This window comes from Microtus pennsylvanicus, chromosome 4, assembly GCF_037038515.1.
Source record: "Microtus pennsylvanicus isolate mMicPen1 chromosome 4, mMicPen1.hap1, whole genome shotgun sequence".
NCBI lineage: Eukaryota > Metazoa > Chordata > Mammalia > Rodentia > Cricetidae > Microtus > Microtus pennsylvanicus.
Window position 1 is genome coordinate 78,943,613 of NC_134582.1, and position 18,557 is coordinate 78,962,169.

General features: G+C 43.1%; 1 protein-coding gene across 7 annotated transcripts in view; it reads left to right on the plus strand.

Moving 5' to 3' along the window:
* Nucleotides 1–18,557, plus strand: part of Uimc1 (ubiquitin interaction motif containing 1) — an 87,274-nt gene that overhangs the window by 1,252 nt on the left and 67,465 nt on the right. For 3 of the 7 annotated variants that reach the window (XM_075969545.1, XM_075969547.1, XM_075969551.1), the window contains exons 1-2: nt 8,302–8,395; nt 12,060–12,211. In XM_075969545.1, the coding sequence (XP_075825660.1) occupies nt 12,068–12,211 (144 nt within the window). In that variant the 5' untranslated portion in view covers nt 8,302–8,395; nt 12,060–12,067. Of the gene's footprint in view, nt 1–8,290; nt 8,396–12,059; nt 12,212–18,557 lie in introns of those variants that run through there. The other 4 variants (XM_075969546.1, XM_075969548.1, XM_075969549.1 and 1 more) reach the window with 3 other exon arrangements.

Consider the following 18,557-nt stretch of genomic DNA (forward strand, 5'->3'; position numbering starts at 1 on the left):
CTGGAGGCTGAGGCAGGAGGATTGCCATCATGTTTTTGAGGTCAGTGTGGAGGCTAATGCCATCTCAGTCTTAGTCACTCTATGGGGTCCAGATGAGGTGTAGTAATAGGAGCGGCGGGGCTGCGTCCCCAACACCCCAGCTGCCTGTTCGGCTAGCTTATGCCCTGAAATAATTACACGGACACTGTATTCTTTTAATCACTGCTTGGCCCTTTAGCTCTAGCCCTTACTGGCTAATTCTGATATCCCGATCAACCCATCTCTAATAATCTGTGAGCACCGGTCTTACCAGGAAGATTCTAGCCTAAGTCCATCCTGGGTTGGAGCTGGGGCATGGCGTCTCTCTGAGGCGTCTGCTCTGGAGAGGAGAGCTGTGGAATCTGACCTCACTTCCTCTTCCTCTCAGCGTTTTGTTCTGTTTACTCCTCCCACCTATCTTTTAACCAATGAAATGGGCCAAGGCAGTTCCTTTATTAGCCAATGACCTTCCTCGATCAATGAGGGAGTTAGATCCTCTTCTTGGTCTGTGGTGTTTGATCAAAGTTCTTGGGCTTGTTTTTCTCAATAAGATTTTAATTTATTCTTCCTGGGCGGCGGTGACCCAAGCACTCAGGAGGCAGAGGCAAGTGTATGTCTGTGAGTTCAAGGCCAGCCTGGTCTACAGAGCGAGTTTCAGGACAGGCTCCATTGCTACACAGAAAAACCCTGTCTCCGAAAAACAAACAAAACAAAACAAGCTGCTTGTAAAATGGAATCTCTCAAGGCAAGACAAAGAGATCGAATCTGAAAAGCCACTGTTTCACATGATAATGGAGTAAAGTAGAGCACAGACTTGAATTATTATTATATTATTATATATATTACATTATTATATCACTGTTATATTAGGTATCTTATTATTATTTGAGGCAAGTTCTCTCTATGTAGCCATGGCTATCCTGGAACTCGCTAAGTAGACCAGAGTGCCCTCGAACACCCAAAGGTCCACCTGCTTCTGCGTTCCGAGTGCTGAGACTGAAGGTGTGCACTCATGCCTCACTTTAGGCATTATTTTCAGGCAGACAGAGAAGTGACAGATGCCCCGATCCAGGATTCTAGTTTGCTTTTCCTACTGAGAGTTGAAATTTCAAAATAACCAAAGGAGCCAAAGTTGCTTACTGAGATAGTGCTTGTCTTCCTGAAGACCTCTCAAAGGATCAGAAACAACACACTAAGCAGGGTGTGGCAAGGCAGGCCAGTTAACCGACAATTTGGGAGATAGAATTGGGAGACCAGGAGTTCAAGGCTAGTTTAAGACACGTGAGTCACTGACTCGTAAAAGCAGAAAAGGACTGTCTCAGTCTGTAAAGGTGCTTGCCACCATGCCTGACAACCTGAATTTGATCCCTGGGACTCTCCCGCGGTACAAGTGTTACTAATGATTGGGGTTGGGTGGGCAGGGTCAAGGTTGAGTGTTTCTGTGTTCGTTTCCTCTCATTCAAAGAGTTGAAGAAATAAGGTGTGCCTTTTCCGTGGCTGTGATAGACACCAAGACTAGACTAAAAATGACTTAGAAAAGGAAGACTGTATTTGGCTTACAGCTCTGGAGGGAAGGAGGCCCAGAGCCAGTGGCTGGCCAGACAGGGGACCTGCAGCCAGCTGTCACTCTCAAAGCCCGCCCTGAGGGATGTACTTCCTCCAGCAAGGCTCCACCCACTAAAGGTTCTACAACCTCCCCCAACAGCACCACCAACTGGGGACTAAGTATGAGTCTATGGGAGACATTTCTCAAGCCAGTAGATAAGGGCTCACAAAGATTTACAAAAGAAGCATGCTATCTTTATTTGGAGCAAATCAATAATACATTTTATGAGTATCCCTCTATAAAATGATTACAATAGACAGTAGGTCATATGAGTGAGGGCACTCAAGGGCTCACGATGCACCTTGCAGGTTTTTTTTTTTGAGTCTAAAGGAAGGTGGGGCTGGTTACAATGGGCTGTATAGTTTAGGTGGTTTTCTTCTTTGATTGATAGATTAGTTCATGTATTGACTTTTCCTAGTGCACATGTCCTTTCCCATAACGTATCTGATTTTAGAAATATGCACACACAGCTATGCATAGGCATCATGAGATGGTAAATAGAGGATTCTCCTTAAAACATTTCTAGATATTTTGCTTTGCTGCACATCATCCAAAACCAGTTCAGACCAGATTGTTCCTTCTGTTCTTCATGTCTGAATATATTGGGCACACACTTAAATAGAAACTGTCTAAATTTGATTGTTACTAGGGGTGGAGAAACTTCTGCTCAGAGATAGGAGTATGTGTAGCCTGATGCAGACTGGGGGTTGAGGTTTTGAGTTTGCTAGGTATATTGTTTGGAGAGGAACCTGTGTATAGTACATACAGGTGAAAGAGCTGGGGTGTCAAGTGTATTGTTACAAGAGGATGCATGTGTATATTTATAATCCAAACTCAAATAGGGTCCTCAGCTCAGCTATCTCCTGTGCATGCCTGCCGCAGACAGAGGGTGGCTACTCAAGATCAGCCCTCTGGCCTCCACAGCTCATCATCAAATAGGGTCCTCAGCTCAGCTATCTCCTATGCATGCCTGCCGCAGACAGAGGGTGGCTACTCGAGATCAGTCCTCTGGCCTCCACAGCTCATCATCAAATAGGGTCCTCAGCTCAGCTATCTCCTATGCATGCCTGCCGCAGACAGAGGGTGACGACTCGAGATCAGTCCTCTGGCCTCCACAGCTCATCATCAAATAGGGTCCTCAGCTCAGCTATCTCCTATGCATGCCTGCCGCAGACAGAGGGTGACGACTCGAGATCAGTCCTCTGGCCTCCACAGCTCATCATCTCTTCCGCAGACCCAAACATGTATACACACACCAAGTAAATAAATGTAATTAAAATAAAAACCAGTCTATACTTTCTTTTTTCCTTTTCCTTTTTGTTTTTTTAAGAGACAGGGTGTCTCTTTAGCTTGGAACCTGTCCTGGAACTTGCTCTGTCGACCAGGCTGGCCTCAAACTCACAGAGAGCTGCCTGCCTCTGCCTCTTGAGTACTGGGATTAAAGGTAGATGCCACCACTACCTGGCTCCATTCTGTGTTTTCTTAGGGCCAAAGTATTTGTGACTTTGAGTTTAACTCTTTCTTATACCTAAATCTAAATAAATGCACCTTACTTATAATTTTATTTTTTAAAAAATATTTCTAGAAGTATTTATTTTACTTCGTTGCTATCCTGACAGTTAATGCTGGGGAGGCTTATTAGACATCTAAGTGCAACATTCAATAAACAAGTAAATATAGGTCTGGAGTTTTGTAGGACTGAGTTGGGGGTTGACCCTAGAATTCTTTTTTTTTTTTTTTTTTTTTTTTTTTTGGTTTTTCGAGACAGGGTTTCTCTGTGGCTTTGGAGCCTGTCCTGGAACTCCCTTTGTAGACCAGGCTGGTCTTGAACTCACAGAGATCCGCCTGTCTCTGCCTCCTGAGTGCTGGGATTAAAGGTGTGCGCCACCATCATCCGGCTGACCCTACAATTCTATCACTTGTATTTTCTTTTTTTTAAAATTTATTTATTATGTATATAATGTTCTGGGCACCAGATCTCATCATAGATGGGTGTGAGCCATCATGTGGTTGCTGGGAATTGAACTCAGGACCTCCGGAACAGCAGTCAGTTTTCTTAACCTCTGAGCCATCTCTCCAGCCCCTCACTTGTATTTTCTTTGCTTTTTTGGGGGGTGTTTTAATTGGGTAGGATCTCTTTTCAGAGCCCTGGCTGTCCTGGAACTCACTATGCAGACCAAACTGGCCTTAAACTCAGAGATTCACTTCCCTCTGCCTCCTGAGTGCTGACATTAAAGGTATGTGCCACTCTGCCTGGACACTGTTTTGTAAACTCACTAATTTTGCTTCTCTTTGGCTCTTGATAGTTACTGTTTTCGTTTGTTTGTTTATTAGACAGTCTCAGAGTCTGAAGACTGCCTTTGAACTTGCTGTAGCTGAGGCTGACCTTAAGCTCCTGTTTCCTCTATTGTATATGTGCGTGCCTCCATGTCTGACTTCATCCTAAAATCCTGTTATGTGCTGCATGGTCAAGGACTTGGCATTGTCTGACTGAAGGCCCCTGTGGGAGAGTGGGAGCTCCTCGTGCTGCTGCTGAGCCACATTCCCTTCCTTCCACTGAGAGTGCTGCACAGTATGTTCAGATCGTCCTCAGCTACACAGGGACGCTCTGCCCCAGAGACAGTGCTCTGCATGAAAACCACAGTCTTTAAACATTTGGCATGTGTGTATGCTCACATGTGATGTATGTGAGTAGGGGCGTGTTTGTGCAGTGGTGGAGGTCAGATGACAACTCTAAGGAGCTGCTTCTCATCTTCCACCTTGTTGAGGCAGGGTCTCCTTTGCTGTTTATACTGTGCTGTATGTTACGTTCCAGGTCATTTGCCCATGAACTGCTGTTTTGAGGCCTTATGTGATACCTGCTCCCAGCTTAATTCATCTGAATTCAATTCACAGATATTGAGTGTTTTCTTTTGGCTGGGCCCTTTGCTACCTGCTGAGGTTACATGGGCAATATTTTTAATCTTTATATCTTTCTTTGTTTTGCATATGTGTGTGTGTGTGTGTGTGTGTGTGTGTGTGTGTGTGTGTACATACAAGAAAGTGTGCCATGCCATGTATCCAGAGGGGGGAGGACAACTTGCAGGATTGGTGGTTGGCACTCTCCTTCTGCCAGGTGGGTTGTAGATTTGGTGACAAGTGCCTTTACCTACTGAACTGTCCTGCTGGTTCCATGGGCAATGTTATAAGATGGCTTACAAGTCTTAGGGAAGCTATAGATACATGTGGTAAGTAATAATAGCATATCATGGGACACAATATCTAAGCAGCCGAGGAAGCAATAGGAGAAATGAACAGGTTATAAATAGTTGAGCTGGCTTTTGAAGGATGGTTTAGAAGTCAGTGACATAGGGGAATACAGTAAAGATATTCCAGAATTTAAATATTACAGAAAAGTACTAAGAATAATGTACTTGTGTTCTGCTATCCAACTGTTGACAGCTTGTTACTTATTTATTATTATCATTACTCTTTTGAAGACAGGGTCTTGGAATACAGCCCTGGTTGGCTTATTGCTTTCTGTGTAGCTCAGGCCAGATTCCAACCTGTGGCAATCCTCCTGTCTCAGCTTCTTGAGTGCTTGGATTTTAGGTGTGTGCTATCAGTCCTGGTCTTGACATCTATCTGAAGTCCTGTTTATTCCCACTTCTTCTTTACTTCCTCCTCTTATTTCCATGTTATTACCATGATGTATACCAATCTATCTATCTGGTCCATTAATCTATGATTTTATATTATTACCATGATGTGTACCCATCTATCCAACTGGTCCTTTAATCTATGGTCTTCATACATAGTTTTCTGCAAACTATGAGCTATTTATAGTTTATATATATACTATATATGTAATCGGCGTAATAACCAGGCTAGCTTAATATGAAACAGCAAATTTTAATGAGGGGATTGCTTACAACACCAGGGATCCAGCAGTAAGCAGGAGATACAAAAAAAGAGGGCAGTGGGCTCACACTCACCAGATTTATATGTAAAAATTAGCCCGAGGCGAACACGCCCCCTAAGGGGGCTGGGCTATCCCTACATCTCCCCCTTTTGTCTAAATAAGACAGAACTAAACCAAATACAACTATATACAATAATAACAAATAATAAATATAACAAACAATATTGAGAACAAAAGTTTTGCTAAACATTCTATCTCAAGGAATCTAAATAATGTAGAGAGTAACTACAATTATCTAATCTTCAACTCTGTCAAAGATCTGAGAAAGGAATTAATATTACTTAACAAACGAGAGATATCCAAGATGTGCAACAAATGACAGAGACAACTGACTACCTGGGCAATCACCCAAAGTCTCGTTTGTAATGTTGAGTCAACCAGCTTTGGCTGAGGCCTAACATAACTGACATACCATTATTAAAGGCAAGGAACTTTCTTAGAATTATCCTACCCTGTCTTGGCAAGATATGACAATCCTGTTTTATCCACTTATGGATGTTTTGTATCTTTATCAGTAGTTGAGGTATGTGCTTTTCTTAACCCAAAGGCCAGTTCTGCCAAGAAGACAAGCTCCCAGTGGAGTGTCTTTGGTGCTTAACGTTCTCTCGGGAGTAGAGTGGCGTTGCCAGGAGTGATTGTGTCTAGTTGGCACAGAATTCTAGGTTAGATTAAAGGCCATATTCTACAGCTCTTTGAAGAGGCTGAAGATCATACTATCTATACTAAATATAATCTCTATGTGTCTAAAAAACCTGATTAACCTAAAAATAGATATGACAAACATATAATTCTCAATACCTATCTAACTTGAAGACTAAGAGAATAAACAACTGTGCAATATATGAAGACAATGATCTTCAACTGTAAACAATGTCATTACATATCAAATGTAAACAATGTTATTATATAAATAGTATCAGAGGTAGAAATGTACATTGTAATATGGTAGATGTGTCAATACAATATAAACAAAGTTATAAGCATACTCTTAAACAAAAATAGAGGAGGAACACTCACATTTAATGTTATGGTTTTGGTCCCTTTAAGAGACAAGCCACACCCATTCCCCTCCCCATCCGCTGAGGCAGGCTGATCTTCAGCTTCCAACCTGAGCTTATTCTCTTTTCCATCTTCCTCTCCAAGAGGCAGCTTTGCTTCTGCCTCTCTCCCCACTTCTCTGCTTCCCCCCTTCTCTGTCTCTTTCTCCTCTTCTCTCTCTCTCTCTCTCTCTCTCTCTCTCTCTCTCTCTCTCTCTCTCTCTCTCTCTCTGTCTCTCTCTCTCTCTCTTCCTGTCCCCCTATTCACCCTTCCTCCTCCATAACCCCCTGAATAAACATTCAACCTCACCCTGCATGTCGTGTCTATCCATGTTTCTGTCTTCTGCCCGCCCACCATGTGTCTCCCTGCCTGGAACCAGCCATTGCTCGGGGACCAGCAGCCGTCTCCCTGGGGCCCACTGCCTGCTGCCACATGGCCCGCCACCACTGCTCTGGGACCAGCAGCTGTCTCTGCCTGGGACTGGCTGCTCCCAGGGCCCCGCTGTCTGCCGCCACATGGCCTGCCGCCACCGCCACAGCTAGGGCCGCTCTGGGACGGGCAGCCATCTCTGCTTGGGACTGGCTGCTCCCAGGGCCCACTACCTGCCACCACATGGCCCGCGGCCACCATTTGGGACCTACAGCATTTCTGCTGCTTACTGCCGCGGGGATCTTGCAGCATTTTTTAAAAAAAGAATAACATTTAATATATACTGTTTTCTTTAAGTTTGTGCAAATCTTTTAATATTTGTTCATATTTATTGGCTTGCTATTATTTCAGTAAGACTACTACTACTCCCCCCCCACCCCCCCACCCTTTTTTTTTTTTTGAGAAATGTAGCCCTGGCTGGCTTGGCTTGTTTGCCAAGGCCTTCTGAGTTCCAGGATTAAAGGCCTGGCACCAGCAAGATTTGTTAGGGGCTATAAAATGTTACATAGGATTCAGTTGAGCTTTAATTGTTAGAATTTTACTGTATGAATATTTCATGTTTTATTCATCTTTGCTGTATTAGATATTTCTGCTATTGGCATTTATTTTTTCAAAGAAATGGGCTATCTGGAACTTTTGCTCACTTGTAGAAGTTTCAGTATTTTAAAGCTTTGGTTTTATATCTATGTATATGTATGAATGCCAGACTTGCAGAGGTTAGAAGGCATTAGATGCCTAGAGCTGGAGTTACAGGCAGTTGTGAGCCACCCTATGTGGGTTCTAGTAACCAAACTTGGGACCCCTGCAAGAGCAGTACATGCTCTTAACCACTAAGCCATCTTTCCAGCCACATCTCTATTTTTCTACAAATGACACTGTTATAAAAAATGCATCACATCAAATCATCAGAAGTGTTCCGTTCTAATTGCTACGTGCCATAGCTGAGTTTCAGGGTATTCTGCTTTCTACTGAGACGATCAGACATTAATTTACTACCCGAGAGTTTCTAAGTAGTTACGTAAATATTTAATTTCAATGTAACTCAGAATTCATACAAATAAAGTGCCAGAGGAGGCTTGATGTAGCAGAGCTGATTTCGAAGATTTTACTATAGGTATTTGAGACCCTAGTGGTTTCCTTCAAACCATGGCCAAGTTCTAGCCAAAGCACTCTTGAGAGCGTGGCTTCCGGGTGGTTAGTTCGGCCCACGCGGCCCCGAGCCTGCGCCTGCGCGCCCCGCCCCCGCCCCGTCCCCGTGCTCCCCCCACCCCTTCGCGGGCTCTCCACTTTCTGAGGAGTTGCGGCCGCTCGCGACCCCCAGCGTTGGAGCGGCGGGAGCCGGGGTGAGTACGCAGCGCCTCGGTCTCCTGCGGCCGTCAGGGTCGCGCCTGCTTTTCGCTCTCTGCCCGCCGGCGGCTGCTCCGCCTGAGGCGCGCCGCCTAACGAGTAGGCCGGTCGGCCGGGCGGGAGCCCACGCGGGGCCGCGCTGGCGGCTCGGGACGGGCCCTCGCTTCCGAGCCCCTGGTGCGGCTCGCGGCCTCCTGGGCCCTGCGCTCCCACAGCCTCCCGGGAGCGAGCTGGCTTCGTCGTCGCCAGCCCGACTAACAGACTTCGAGGACGGGACTAGGCTCCCGCCTCCCCCACGCTACTTTGGTTGTCGAGTGGGAGTTGGTTTCCCTAGTCCCTCGCCTAAGACACCTCCCGGCTCTCTCTGGTGGTCCTGGCTTTGAACTCACTGCGTGCCAAGATGGCCTCTAACTCGCGATCCTCCTGCCGTAGTCAGCCGAGAAAGACTGAAACCTGTGCTATCCACCACTTTGCGTCGCCTGTAGAGCGGCTGAGTTTCCCGGTGGACGATGACAGGCAGAACCGTGCGAGACCCGAGCGTGGTCTCCGCAGGGGTGGAACTGGGCATGAATCCGGTCACTTGACTCCTGTCTAACTACGGTTTAGTCGTTGTATCAAACACGGGCAACGCTGAGGAGGAAGTGAGCTCGACATGTAGGGTTTTCGTGTTTGTTTTGAGAGACAGTGCTCTGTAGTTACGTCAAAGAAAGTCTAGTTTTGGAATCAGATGCATCGTGTGTCGTCTCAGCAGAGCCACTTGCTTTTTTTTTTTCTGTTTCCCAACGTGTTAGTGAGTGATGCCTACCATGTAGTAAGAGTTCTTGGGAGGAATAACCTGTAGTGGGTATGAGATAACTAGAAGTTTGTCCGTTGATTCTGTCAGTGATAACTATTATTGCTCAAGGTGTGTTTAGAATCTTATTTGATTTTTCGAGACAGAGTTTCTCTGTGTAGCTTTAGAGTCTGTCCTGGAACTCACTCTGTAGACCAGGCAGGCCTCGAACTCACAGAGATCTGCCTGCCTCTGCTTCCCAAGTGCTCGGCGTGTGCTACCACCTCCCGGCAGAAATCTTCCATTTTTGCCTGTGTGTGGGCATATGTGGGTTTGAACACACACACACACACACACACACACCTTCCACTGAGTTTAATTTCTACCTCCTTTTAAGGAATAGTGTAAGATTTTTAGTTCTAAATTTTATATGCTTTTTGTTTAATTTATTCATAAGGATATTATTATTTTGATTTTGATTTTTTTAAGACAGGGTTTTTCTTTGTAGCCCTGGCTGATCTGGAACTCGCTCTGTAGATCAGACTTGACCAGCTTGGTGCTGAACCCAGAGATACCCCTGTCTCTGCCTCCCAAGTACTGGCGGGGTTAAAGGCGTGCACCACCACTACTGGCTAGGGTTTTATTATTTTTATGCTGTTAGAAGTTAGTGTGTAGAGCATTGGTTCTTAATCTGTGGATCTTGAACCCTTTGGGGTCAACCAACCCTTTCAAAAGGGTTACATATCAGATATCTTGCATTTATTTACATTGTGATTTACAGCAGTACCAAAGTTACAGTTATGAAGTCGCAACAAAAAGAATTTTTTGGTTGGGGCAACTACAACATGAGGAACCTAATGGTATCATCATTAGGGAGGTTGAGAACCACTGGTGTAGGGAGATGACTCAGCATTTAAGAGCACTTAACTTACTGCTCTTCTAGAGGACTTAGGTTTGGTTCTCAGCACCTGTGCATAACTCCAGTTCCAGAGGATTGGGCTCCCTCTTCTGTCCTCTGCAGGCACCAGACACACAGTGGTACACATAATACATGCAGGCAAGAAACTTAAGTCTTCTAAAAAGGTAGAATCGGGTGATGGAAAGATGTGTCAGTGGATAAGAGCATTGACTGCTCTTCCAGAGAACACTGGTTTAAATTCCCTGCACCCCACCTGGTGATTTAGAACTGTCTGTAACTCTGCCTATAATTCTGTCAGTGATAAGTATTATTGCTCAAGGTGTGTTTGAAATCTTTTATTTTCACCTGTATGTGAGTACACGTGGATATGAACACACACACGAACACACACACACACCTTCTACTGAGAAGGGCTGCCATCTTCAGCCCTTTGAGGCACCTTAATTAACCTACCTAGAACCTCCATCATAATCTTTGGTGATGAAAGCAAACATTCTTTTTTTTTCTGAGGCATGATCTCTCTATTTTTTTCAGTGTTGCTTCTACCTTACAATCCTTCTGCTTCAGCATGCAAGTAATCTGGTATTATAGGCACATGACAGAGCCAAAGCAGACTTGTTTGCTTTGCTCTTTGTCTTGAGAAGTAATTCAGTATTTTACCTTTAAATACATTGCTATCTAAATTATTACACGTGGTGATATTTTGTGTATGATGTAACAAATAAAGCTTGCCTGAAGATCAGAGTGCAAAACTAGCCACAGCAGTTAGCCATAGAGGCCAGGCAATGGTAGCACACACCTTTAATTCCAACACTTGGGAGACAGAGGCTCTGTTATAGATCTCTGTTAGTTTAAGGCTACCCTGGGCTATATGAAATTGATCCAGTCTAAAAGAGAAACAGAGCCAAGAGGTGTGGCTCAAACCTTTAATCCCAGTATTTGGGAGTCACAATTTTAATCCCAGTGCTGAGGAGGTGGAGACTGGAAGGGATGTGACTGGGAAATAAATGACAGGAGCTCATTGCAGTCTGAGGAGCAGTCAGTCTGAGGACAGGATCACCGTTTGGGACTGAGGCAAAAACTCTCTAGTGGCTGGCTGCTCTGCTTCGCTGATTCTTCAACTTTCACCCCCTGATAGCTGACTCCAAATTCTTATTTTTAAGACCAATTAGATTTCACGCTATGGTTATATAAATATATAAACATTAGCTATGGAATTTTTGGGTTAGTCCCTTATCAGATTGAGGTATTGAGGTTTTTGTTGTTGTTAAATTTGGAGACCATAGTTCTGTTATCTGGGTTATCTTCCTGCTTCTGCTTTCTGATGTGCTGGGAGCAATTGCGCCTGATTAAGAGTATTAGTATTTTTTTAAAAGATCTTTTGGGGGCTGGAGAGATGGCTCAGAGGTTAAGAGCACTGACTGGAGAGGTGGCTCAGTGGTTAAGAACACTGGCTGCTCTTCCAGAGGTCCTGAGTTCAATTCCCAGCAACCACATGATGGTTCACAACCATCTGTAATGAGATCTGGTGCCCTCTACTGGCATATAGGATATATGTAGGCAGAATACTGTATATATAATAAATAGATCTTATTTTTTTTTTTTAAAAGATCTTTTGGGTAAATTGTTAATGTACACTTGAGGAAATCAGTTGTGTAAATTAATGTATAAGGAGCCAAGATAAATTGTTTTTATGCTATTGAAATTTCACTAGAGAGATTAGATTTATTTGGATGCATACATATGTCCATCACCTGTATAGATAGGGATATGCATACAAGTATATATTTCTTTGCAGAAAAAAAATGACAAAAATTTTAATGAATAGTGAAAAGTTCTAAAATCTAGAATCATTTCCCTTAAATGGCTGTCATTTGCTTTTACATGACCAAATTGAATAACCTCTTGATTAGAAATATCCTCTTGATTAGAAATATACTTTGAGTAAATTATTGAACTTGCATTTCAGGCAAAAGGATGCCACGAAGAAAGAAAAAAATTAAAGAAGCCTCTGAAAGCCATAACTCAGAGAAGAAGGATCAAGAAACCACCAGTCCCGTCAGTATAAAGAAGAAGTGTAGACTTGACTTATTCATAGTGATATCTGATAGTGATGGAGAGGTCAGTATTTGACATGGAGTTGTAGGTCTCAGGCTAGGCCTCTTTACCCACAAGGGTTTGTTTCAGCTGTACCTTCACACTAGCTTGCTGACTTTGTGCAGTTTTTACTTGATTTTCTATAGATTTCTAAGTGAAATTATGGGTTATTTAAAAGAAAATAGCTATACTGTTTACTGGGGATAAATTATAGTTTCCCTTTTTATAATATGTTAACCCAATATAATATTTTAGAACTCCTAAATTGAACCAAATATAAAGTGTAATTTTTGTGTGTTTGGAAAGCAAAGAAAATGTGGATGCTGCTTGGGCTGGAGCTTGGGCTTTGTACATGCTAGGGAAGCACACTCTCAACTGAGCCAATAAGGTGCATCATGTGGAAAGGCTTCTAGGAGACAGATTTTTCTAGATTTTAAATCTTCTCCTTTATTTACCGTTTCTCTTTCTTTCTTTTTTACCTGCCTGTTAGATCAGAATCAGTGCATGATGAGCCAGGCCATTGTCAATGGGAAAAAGCATTCATTTTTCTCTGACTGTAAATTTTAGAATTGCTTTTGATTCCTTTTTTCATCTTTTACCCCATATTGATTGCCACATGCTTTAGGTTTTACCTCTTCAGTGATCTCAGATCTGTTTCCATTTCCATTTCTTTGCCTCTTCATCTGCTATGTAGATTTTTTTCAATAGAGTACATGTCTCTTCTGCCTTGTTTTTTCTCCCTACATTTCACTTCACTTATTGCAACTATTTACTTAGGTATGTGTCTGTGTGTGTGTGGGGGGGGTGGTGGTGTTTGTGTGTATGCCCCTATTCACATGCATGGAAGGCACGGCATGAACATCTTTGGCTGATCATTGTAGACACTAACGTATTTCGGTGTGTTCTTCTGTTCTTTTTACTTATTGCCACATTGCTGTATTTGTTTTACTTTCCTTTGCTTTTCCTTAGTTTTCTTTTTAAATTTAAATTTTCTTCTTCTTCTTCTTTCTTCTCTTTTTGGTTTTTCAAGACAAGGTTTCTCGTAGCTTTGGAGCCTGTCGTGGAACTAGTTCTTGTAGACCAGGCTGGCATTGAACTCACAGAGATCCGCCTGCCTCTGCCCCCCAAGTGCTGGGATTAAAGGTGTGTGCTATCACCACCTGGCTTGAAATTTTAATTTTCTTATTGAAAAATAGACCTTTTTCATACAATATACTCTTTTTATAAGATTTCACCTCTCCCAACTCCTTCCGGATCCTCTTGAATTCCTCACCACTCAAATCCATACTCTTGCCCTATCTCATTAGAGTACAAGCTAGCATCTAAAAATTAATAAATAAGGTAAAATAATAACAAGCTGAAATAGGATGAAACAGAAGAAAAAGAATCAAAGAAAAAGTCCACGAAACATATAGATGCTGAGACATACAAGTTCATACTCAGAAATCCTTTAAAAACACAGCAGGAAGCCGGGCGATGGTGGCGCACGCCTTTAATCCCAGCACTCGGGAGGCAGAGGCAGGCGGATCTCTGTGAGTTCGAGACCAGCCTGGTCTACAGAGTGAGTTCCAGGACAGGCTCCAAAGCCACAGAGAAACCCTGTCTCGAAAAAACAAAACAAAACAAAAAAACACAGCAGGAAAACTGTAATGCATACCCGAAAGACCTGTAAGGACAAAAGAAAAATAATGCCCAAACAAAGCATTATGAGACAGAGAACCTCCAAAAATGCCTTTGAGTTTGAGTTTGTGTGCATTTTCTACTGCTGGGCATGGGTCTGTTCTTTTATTTATTTATTTATTTATTTATTATGTATACAATATTTTGTCCGTGTGTGTCTGCAGGACAGAAGAGGGCACTAGATCTCATTACAGATGGTTGTGAGCCACCATGTGGTTGCTGGGAATTGAACTCAGGACCTTTGGAAGAGCAGGCAATGCTCTTAACCACTGAGCCATCTCTCCAGCCCCCATGTGTAGTAATAAGGGCGGCGGCGGGGCTGCATCCCCAACACCCCAGCCGCCTGCTCGGCTAGCTTATGCCCCGAAATAATTACACAGACACTGTATTCATTTAAACACTGCTTGGTCCTTAGCTCTAGCCCTTACTGGCTAATTCTGATATCCCAATCAACCCATCTCTAATAATCTGTGAGCACCGGTCTTACCGGGAAGATTCTAGGTCGGAGCTTCATCGCGTGTGTCTGCCCTGGAGTGGGGCATGGAGTCTCTGCTGAGGCGTCTGCTCCCGAGAGGAGAGCTGTCGAGTCTGACCTCACTTCCTCTTCCTCCCCGCATTCTGTTCTGTTTACTCCATCTACCTATGTCCTAACCAATAAAAAAGGGCCAAGGCAGTTCCTTTATTAGCCAATGACCTTCCTCCATCATTTCCCCTTTTTCGGTTTAAACAAAAAAAAAAAGGCTTTAACTTTAACATAGCAAAATTACATATAACAAAACAGTCATCAAGTAAAAGTTAGAATAATCTTTATCATAACTAAGGAAAACTATAACTAACTATTCTTAACTCCATCAAAGACTCCAGAAAGATACAATACTACCTAAGCAAACAAGAAAAAAGCAACTTTTAAAACTCTAGAAATGACAGAGACATCTTGCTGCCTGGACAGTCACCCAAAGTTCCTCTGTACCGTTGGGGCATCCATCTTCAGCCTTCAGGCCCATGGTATCCAGCAGACATTTCCATAAATCAGGAAATTTCAAAGGCAGTCATTATCTGCTTGTCCTGAAGAATGTCTCACAGACTCTTTCATGAATCAGGAACCCCGAAAGATCATCTCACCTTAGGCAAGTTCAGTAGTCCTCTCTCTGCGGGTTCTCTGTGTCCAGTTTATGCAATAGTCCAGGCAAGAGCAGTTTCTTGCCCAAATGGCTATCAAACTCCATAAGGATCCTCTTCGATGCCCATCTTCTTCTTGAAGTAGATTGGTGCTGCCAGGAGCAGAGTGTCTCATTGTCATGAAAAGTCCTAAGTTATTGAAACATTAATGGCCATATTCTGCAGTCTTTGAAAGATATAAAGAATGTCTGTCTAACTGAAATGTATCTTTATATATCTAGAAAATCTAACTAACATGACTACAAGCTTGACTATTACTGATGATTATCCACTAATCTATATTTCTTAATTATACATTACATTTTTTAATGAACTACACAATCACAATATCTTAATCAATAGCAGAAATATGCATATACATATGACAAAATTGACCATAAATCTCTATCAATAAAGCAAAATCTATACTAATGCAAATTATTCATATCTATATCATATCCCCCTTTAAATGTTAAAGAACGTTTATAAACAATATTTTGGGAACATGGGCGCAGTTTTTTCTCTCCAAACTGCTTCCTGCTGAATGGGGGCGTCGTTAATTAGGTCTTTCATGGTATAACCTGTGTGCCAGGGTCATCTCAGTTGGCAGTTGAGCAAAGCAATTTTCTGAAGATGTTCACAGCAACCCTTCAGGAGGACGTGGTCCATCATACCAAATCGGAATAGAAGAAATGAACAGGGTCTCATCCTCTGTGAAAACAAAATAAGAAACTTCTTTCCAAAGCATCATGTCCTTAGATCCAAATTTCGAAATCGTAATACCCTTATATCCATTCTGGTTCCACTTGGCAGCCCATATAATGAAATGTCTCTCTGTACTTAGCTCCTTCACAGTCAAAAATTTTAAAGAAAACACAATGTACATAATCCAGACTCTCTGTGAATTTTCCATTTTTACGTGGCTTGTTTTTCTTTATTTTTTTTTAATCTCTTAATTATCTGTACTCTGTCTCTTTAAAGACTTTACCTTTTTTTTTAAACCATTAACTTTATTCTCTATATTCTTTTTCTTCTCTCTCCCAAGCCTACGTACATTCATCCAACAGTGTGACTCATTTAGTGGTCTGAATCTGTCCTATTGTGAATCTGCAATTTTTTACTATCCAGGAGCACTTTTGATTTGCGCCTTTAAATCACTAGGCGCTTAAGAATCTAAGCTGTGACATTCCTAGGTTAACTTTTTGCTTTTTGAGCGTATATCTGTAGACCAGGCTGTCTTTGAACTCTCAGAGATCCGCCTGTCTCTGCCTCCCAGGCATTGGGATTAAAGGTGTTTGCTACTACACCTTGAACTCACAGAGATCTGTTTGTCTCTGCCTTTTAGGCACTGGATTAAAGGCGTGTGCTACCACACCCAACTACTCTCTTCCTTATTTTTGTTTTTACTTTAAGAACTTGAACTTTTAGTCTGCATATATTTTCAACACACTGTAAACCATTTAGAAATTTTCTTTGTCTTTGAATCTCTCTTTAACTGTATATCTCTCTTTTTCTGACCACATGAGCCTTTCAATTACTGAGCAATATCAGTAGGACTATAGGCGTGGCTTTGCCGGCTGGATCCAGCCCATTCCTTAGCTTTCCAGCCTCATGGCTGATGTACAGGCTGCAGCCATGTTTATAGCCACACCTGGCGTTTCAAGGTCCCTGCCAGCCAGCGAGCTACAACAGACAATACTCAAGTCCTCTCTCGGTAGCCGGCCCTCCTGCCTCAGTCAGAGTTTGCCCTGGCAGGACAGCCCAGAAAGCCGGCATTTTTAAACGGCGCAGCTTTTTTCCTGCTATGGCTGAAAAGCATGTGTTCAGCTTTTCGTCAACACCGTTTAAGTGTTTCGTGGCAGGACCTCTTAATGAGCTGCAGGCTTTGCAGCTAAAGCTGAGTCAGGAAGCCTCTCTTAGATGAGGCGCTTGCTTGCCTCTGGCAAGCAGAGTAGACCCAAGAAATTGCCATAAGAAACATGCTTTACTCTATTCTTTTCCAAGCTTTCTCAGGCTTTCTGTGGACTCAGTTAGCCACACATCTGGGCGTCATTTGTTGTAATATGGGCGGCGGGGCTGCGCCCCCAACACCCCAGCCGCCTGCTCGGCTAGCTTATGCCCCGAAATAATTACACAGACACTGTATTCATTTAAACACTGCTTGGTCCTTAGCTCTAGCCCTTACTGGCTAATTCTGATATCCCAATCAACCCATCTCTAATAATCTGTGAGCACCGGTCTTACCGGGAAGATTCTAGGTCGGAGCTTCATCACGTGTGTCTGCCCTGGAGTGGGGCATGGCGTCTCTGCTGAGGCGTCTGCTCCCGAGAGGAGAGCTGTCGAGTCTGACCTCACTTCCTCTTCCTCCCCGCATTCTGTTCTGTTTACTCCATCTACCTATGTCCTAACCAATAAAAAAGGGCCAAGGCAGTTCCTTTATTAGCCAATGACCTTCCTCCATTACCCATGGGTCTATTCTTAAGAGTGTTTTGTGTACCTAGTGAGACTCTGTTGGAGAAAGCTGACTTTTCCTTTCTGAGTGGTTATCAATTGGCGATAGCTTCTGGATAGGGATGAAGACTTGTTTCCACTTTTCCTCTCAGCACTGGGACCCCAACTGGCACAGACCTGTGCAGGCCCTATGCATGCTCCACAGTCTCTGAGTTCATGTGTGCTTTAGTCCTGCTATATTTGAAAGGCGCTGTTTTCTTGGTGTCCTCCACCCTCTCTGGCTCTTAAAAGTTTCCCTCCTCTTTTTCGGCAGGGTTCCTTGAGCTCTGAGGGGAGGAATTTGATGAGACATCTCTTTTAGGACTCGGTGTTGCAAGATCTTTTGCTCTCTACACCTTGTCCCATGTGGGTCTCTGTTTTTATTCCTATTTACTGTAGAAGGAAGCTCTCTGAGGATGGTTAAGCAAGACACTGATCTGATTCCATGCTTGTGTGACCCTTTTCCTTAGTTTATGTGTGTATTCTGTGAATATATACCATGTGAGTTGAGGTACCAGAGGAGGCCAGGAGAGAGTGTCAGATCCCTTGGAGCTGACTGATGTGAACCACCTGATGTAGGTGCTGAGAACTGAACTGTAGAATAAGAAATGATTCCAGCCACTGAGCCATCTTTCTACACTGCCCCCACCATTTAGCTTTTTTGGAATTTAAAAAATACTTTAAAGACTGTTGTAGGATATTAAGAAGCAGTTGGTATTAGGAAGAACAACTTTTTGATTTTGCCGGTTGAAAATCAGTATGAGCTGGGTGGGAGTGGTGCATGTCTTTAATCCCAGCACTTGGGAGGCAGAGGCAGGCGGATCTCTGTGAGTTTGAGTCCAGTCTGGTCTACAGAGCTAGTTCTGGACAGCCAAGGCTGTTACACAGAAAAACCCTGTCTCGTAAAACAAACAAAAAGAAAATTGGTATAAATTATTCCATATTTCTTCTGACTTTTGTATTGCCTATTATGTTTTTCAGCTTGAGTGTTAGTCAGCTCTTTTGGTTTCCATTGTGGATCTTCTAGTACTAGGTCAGTTTT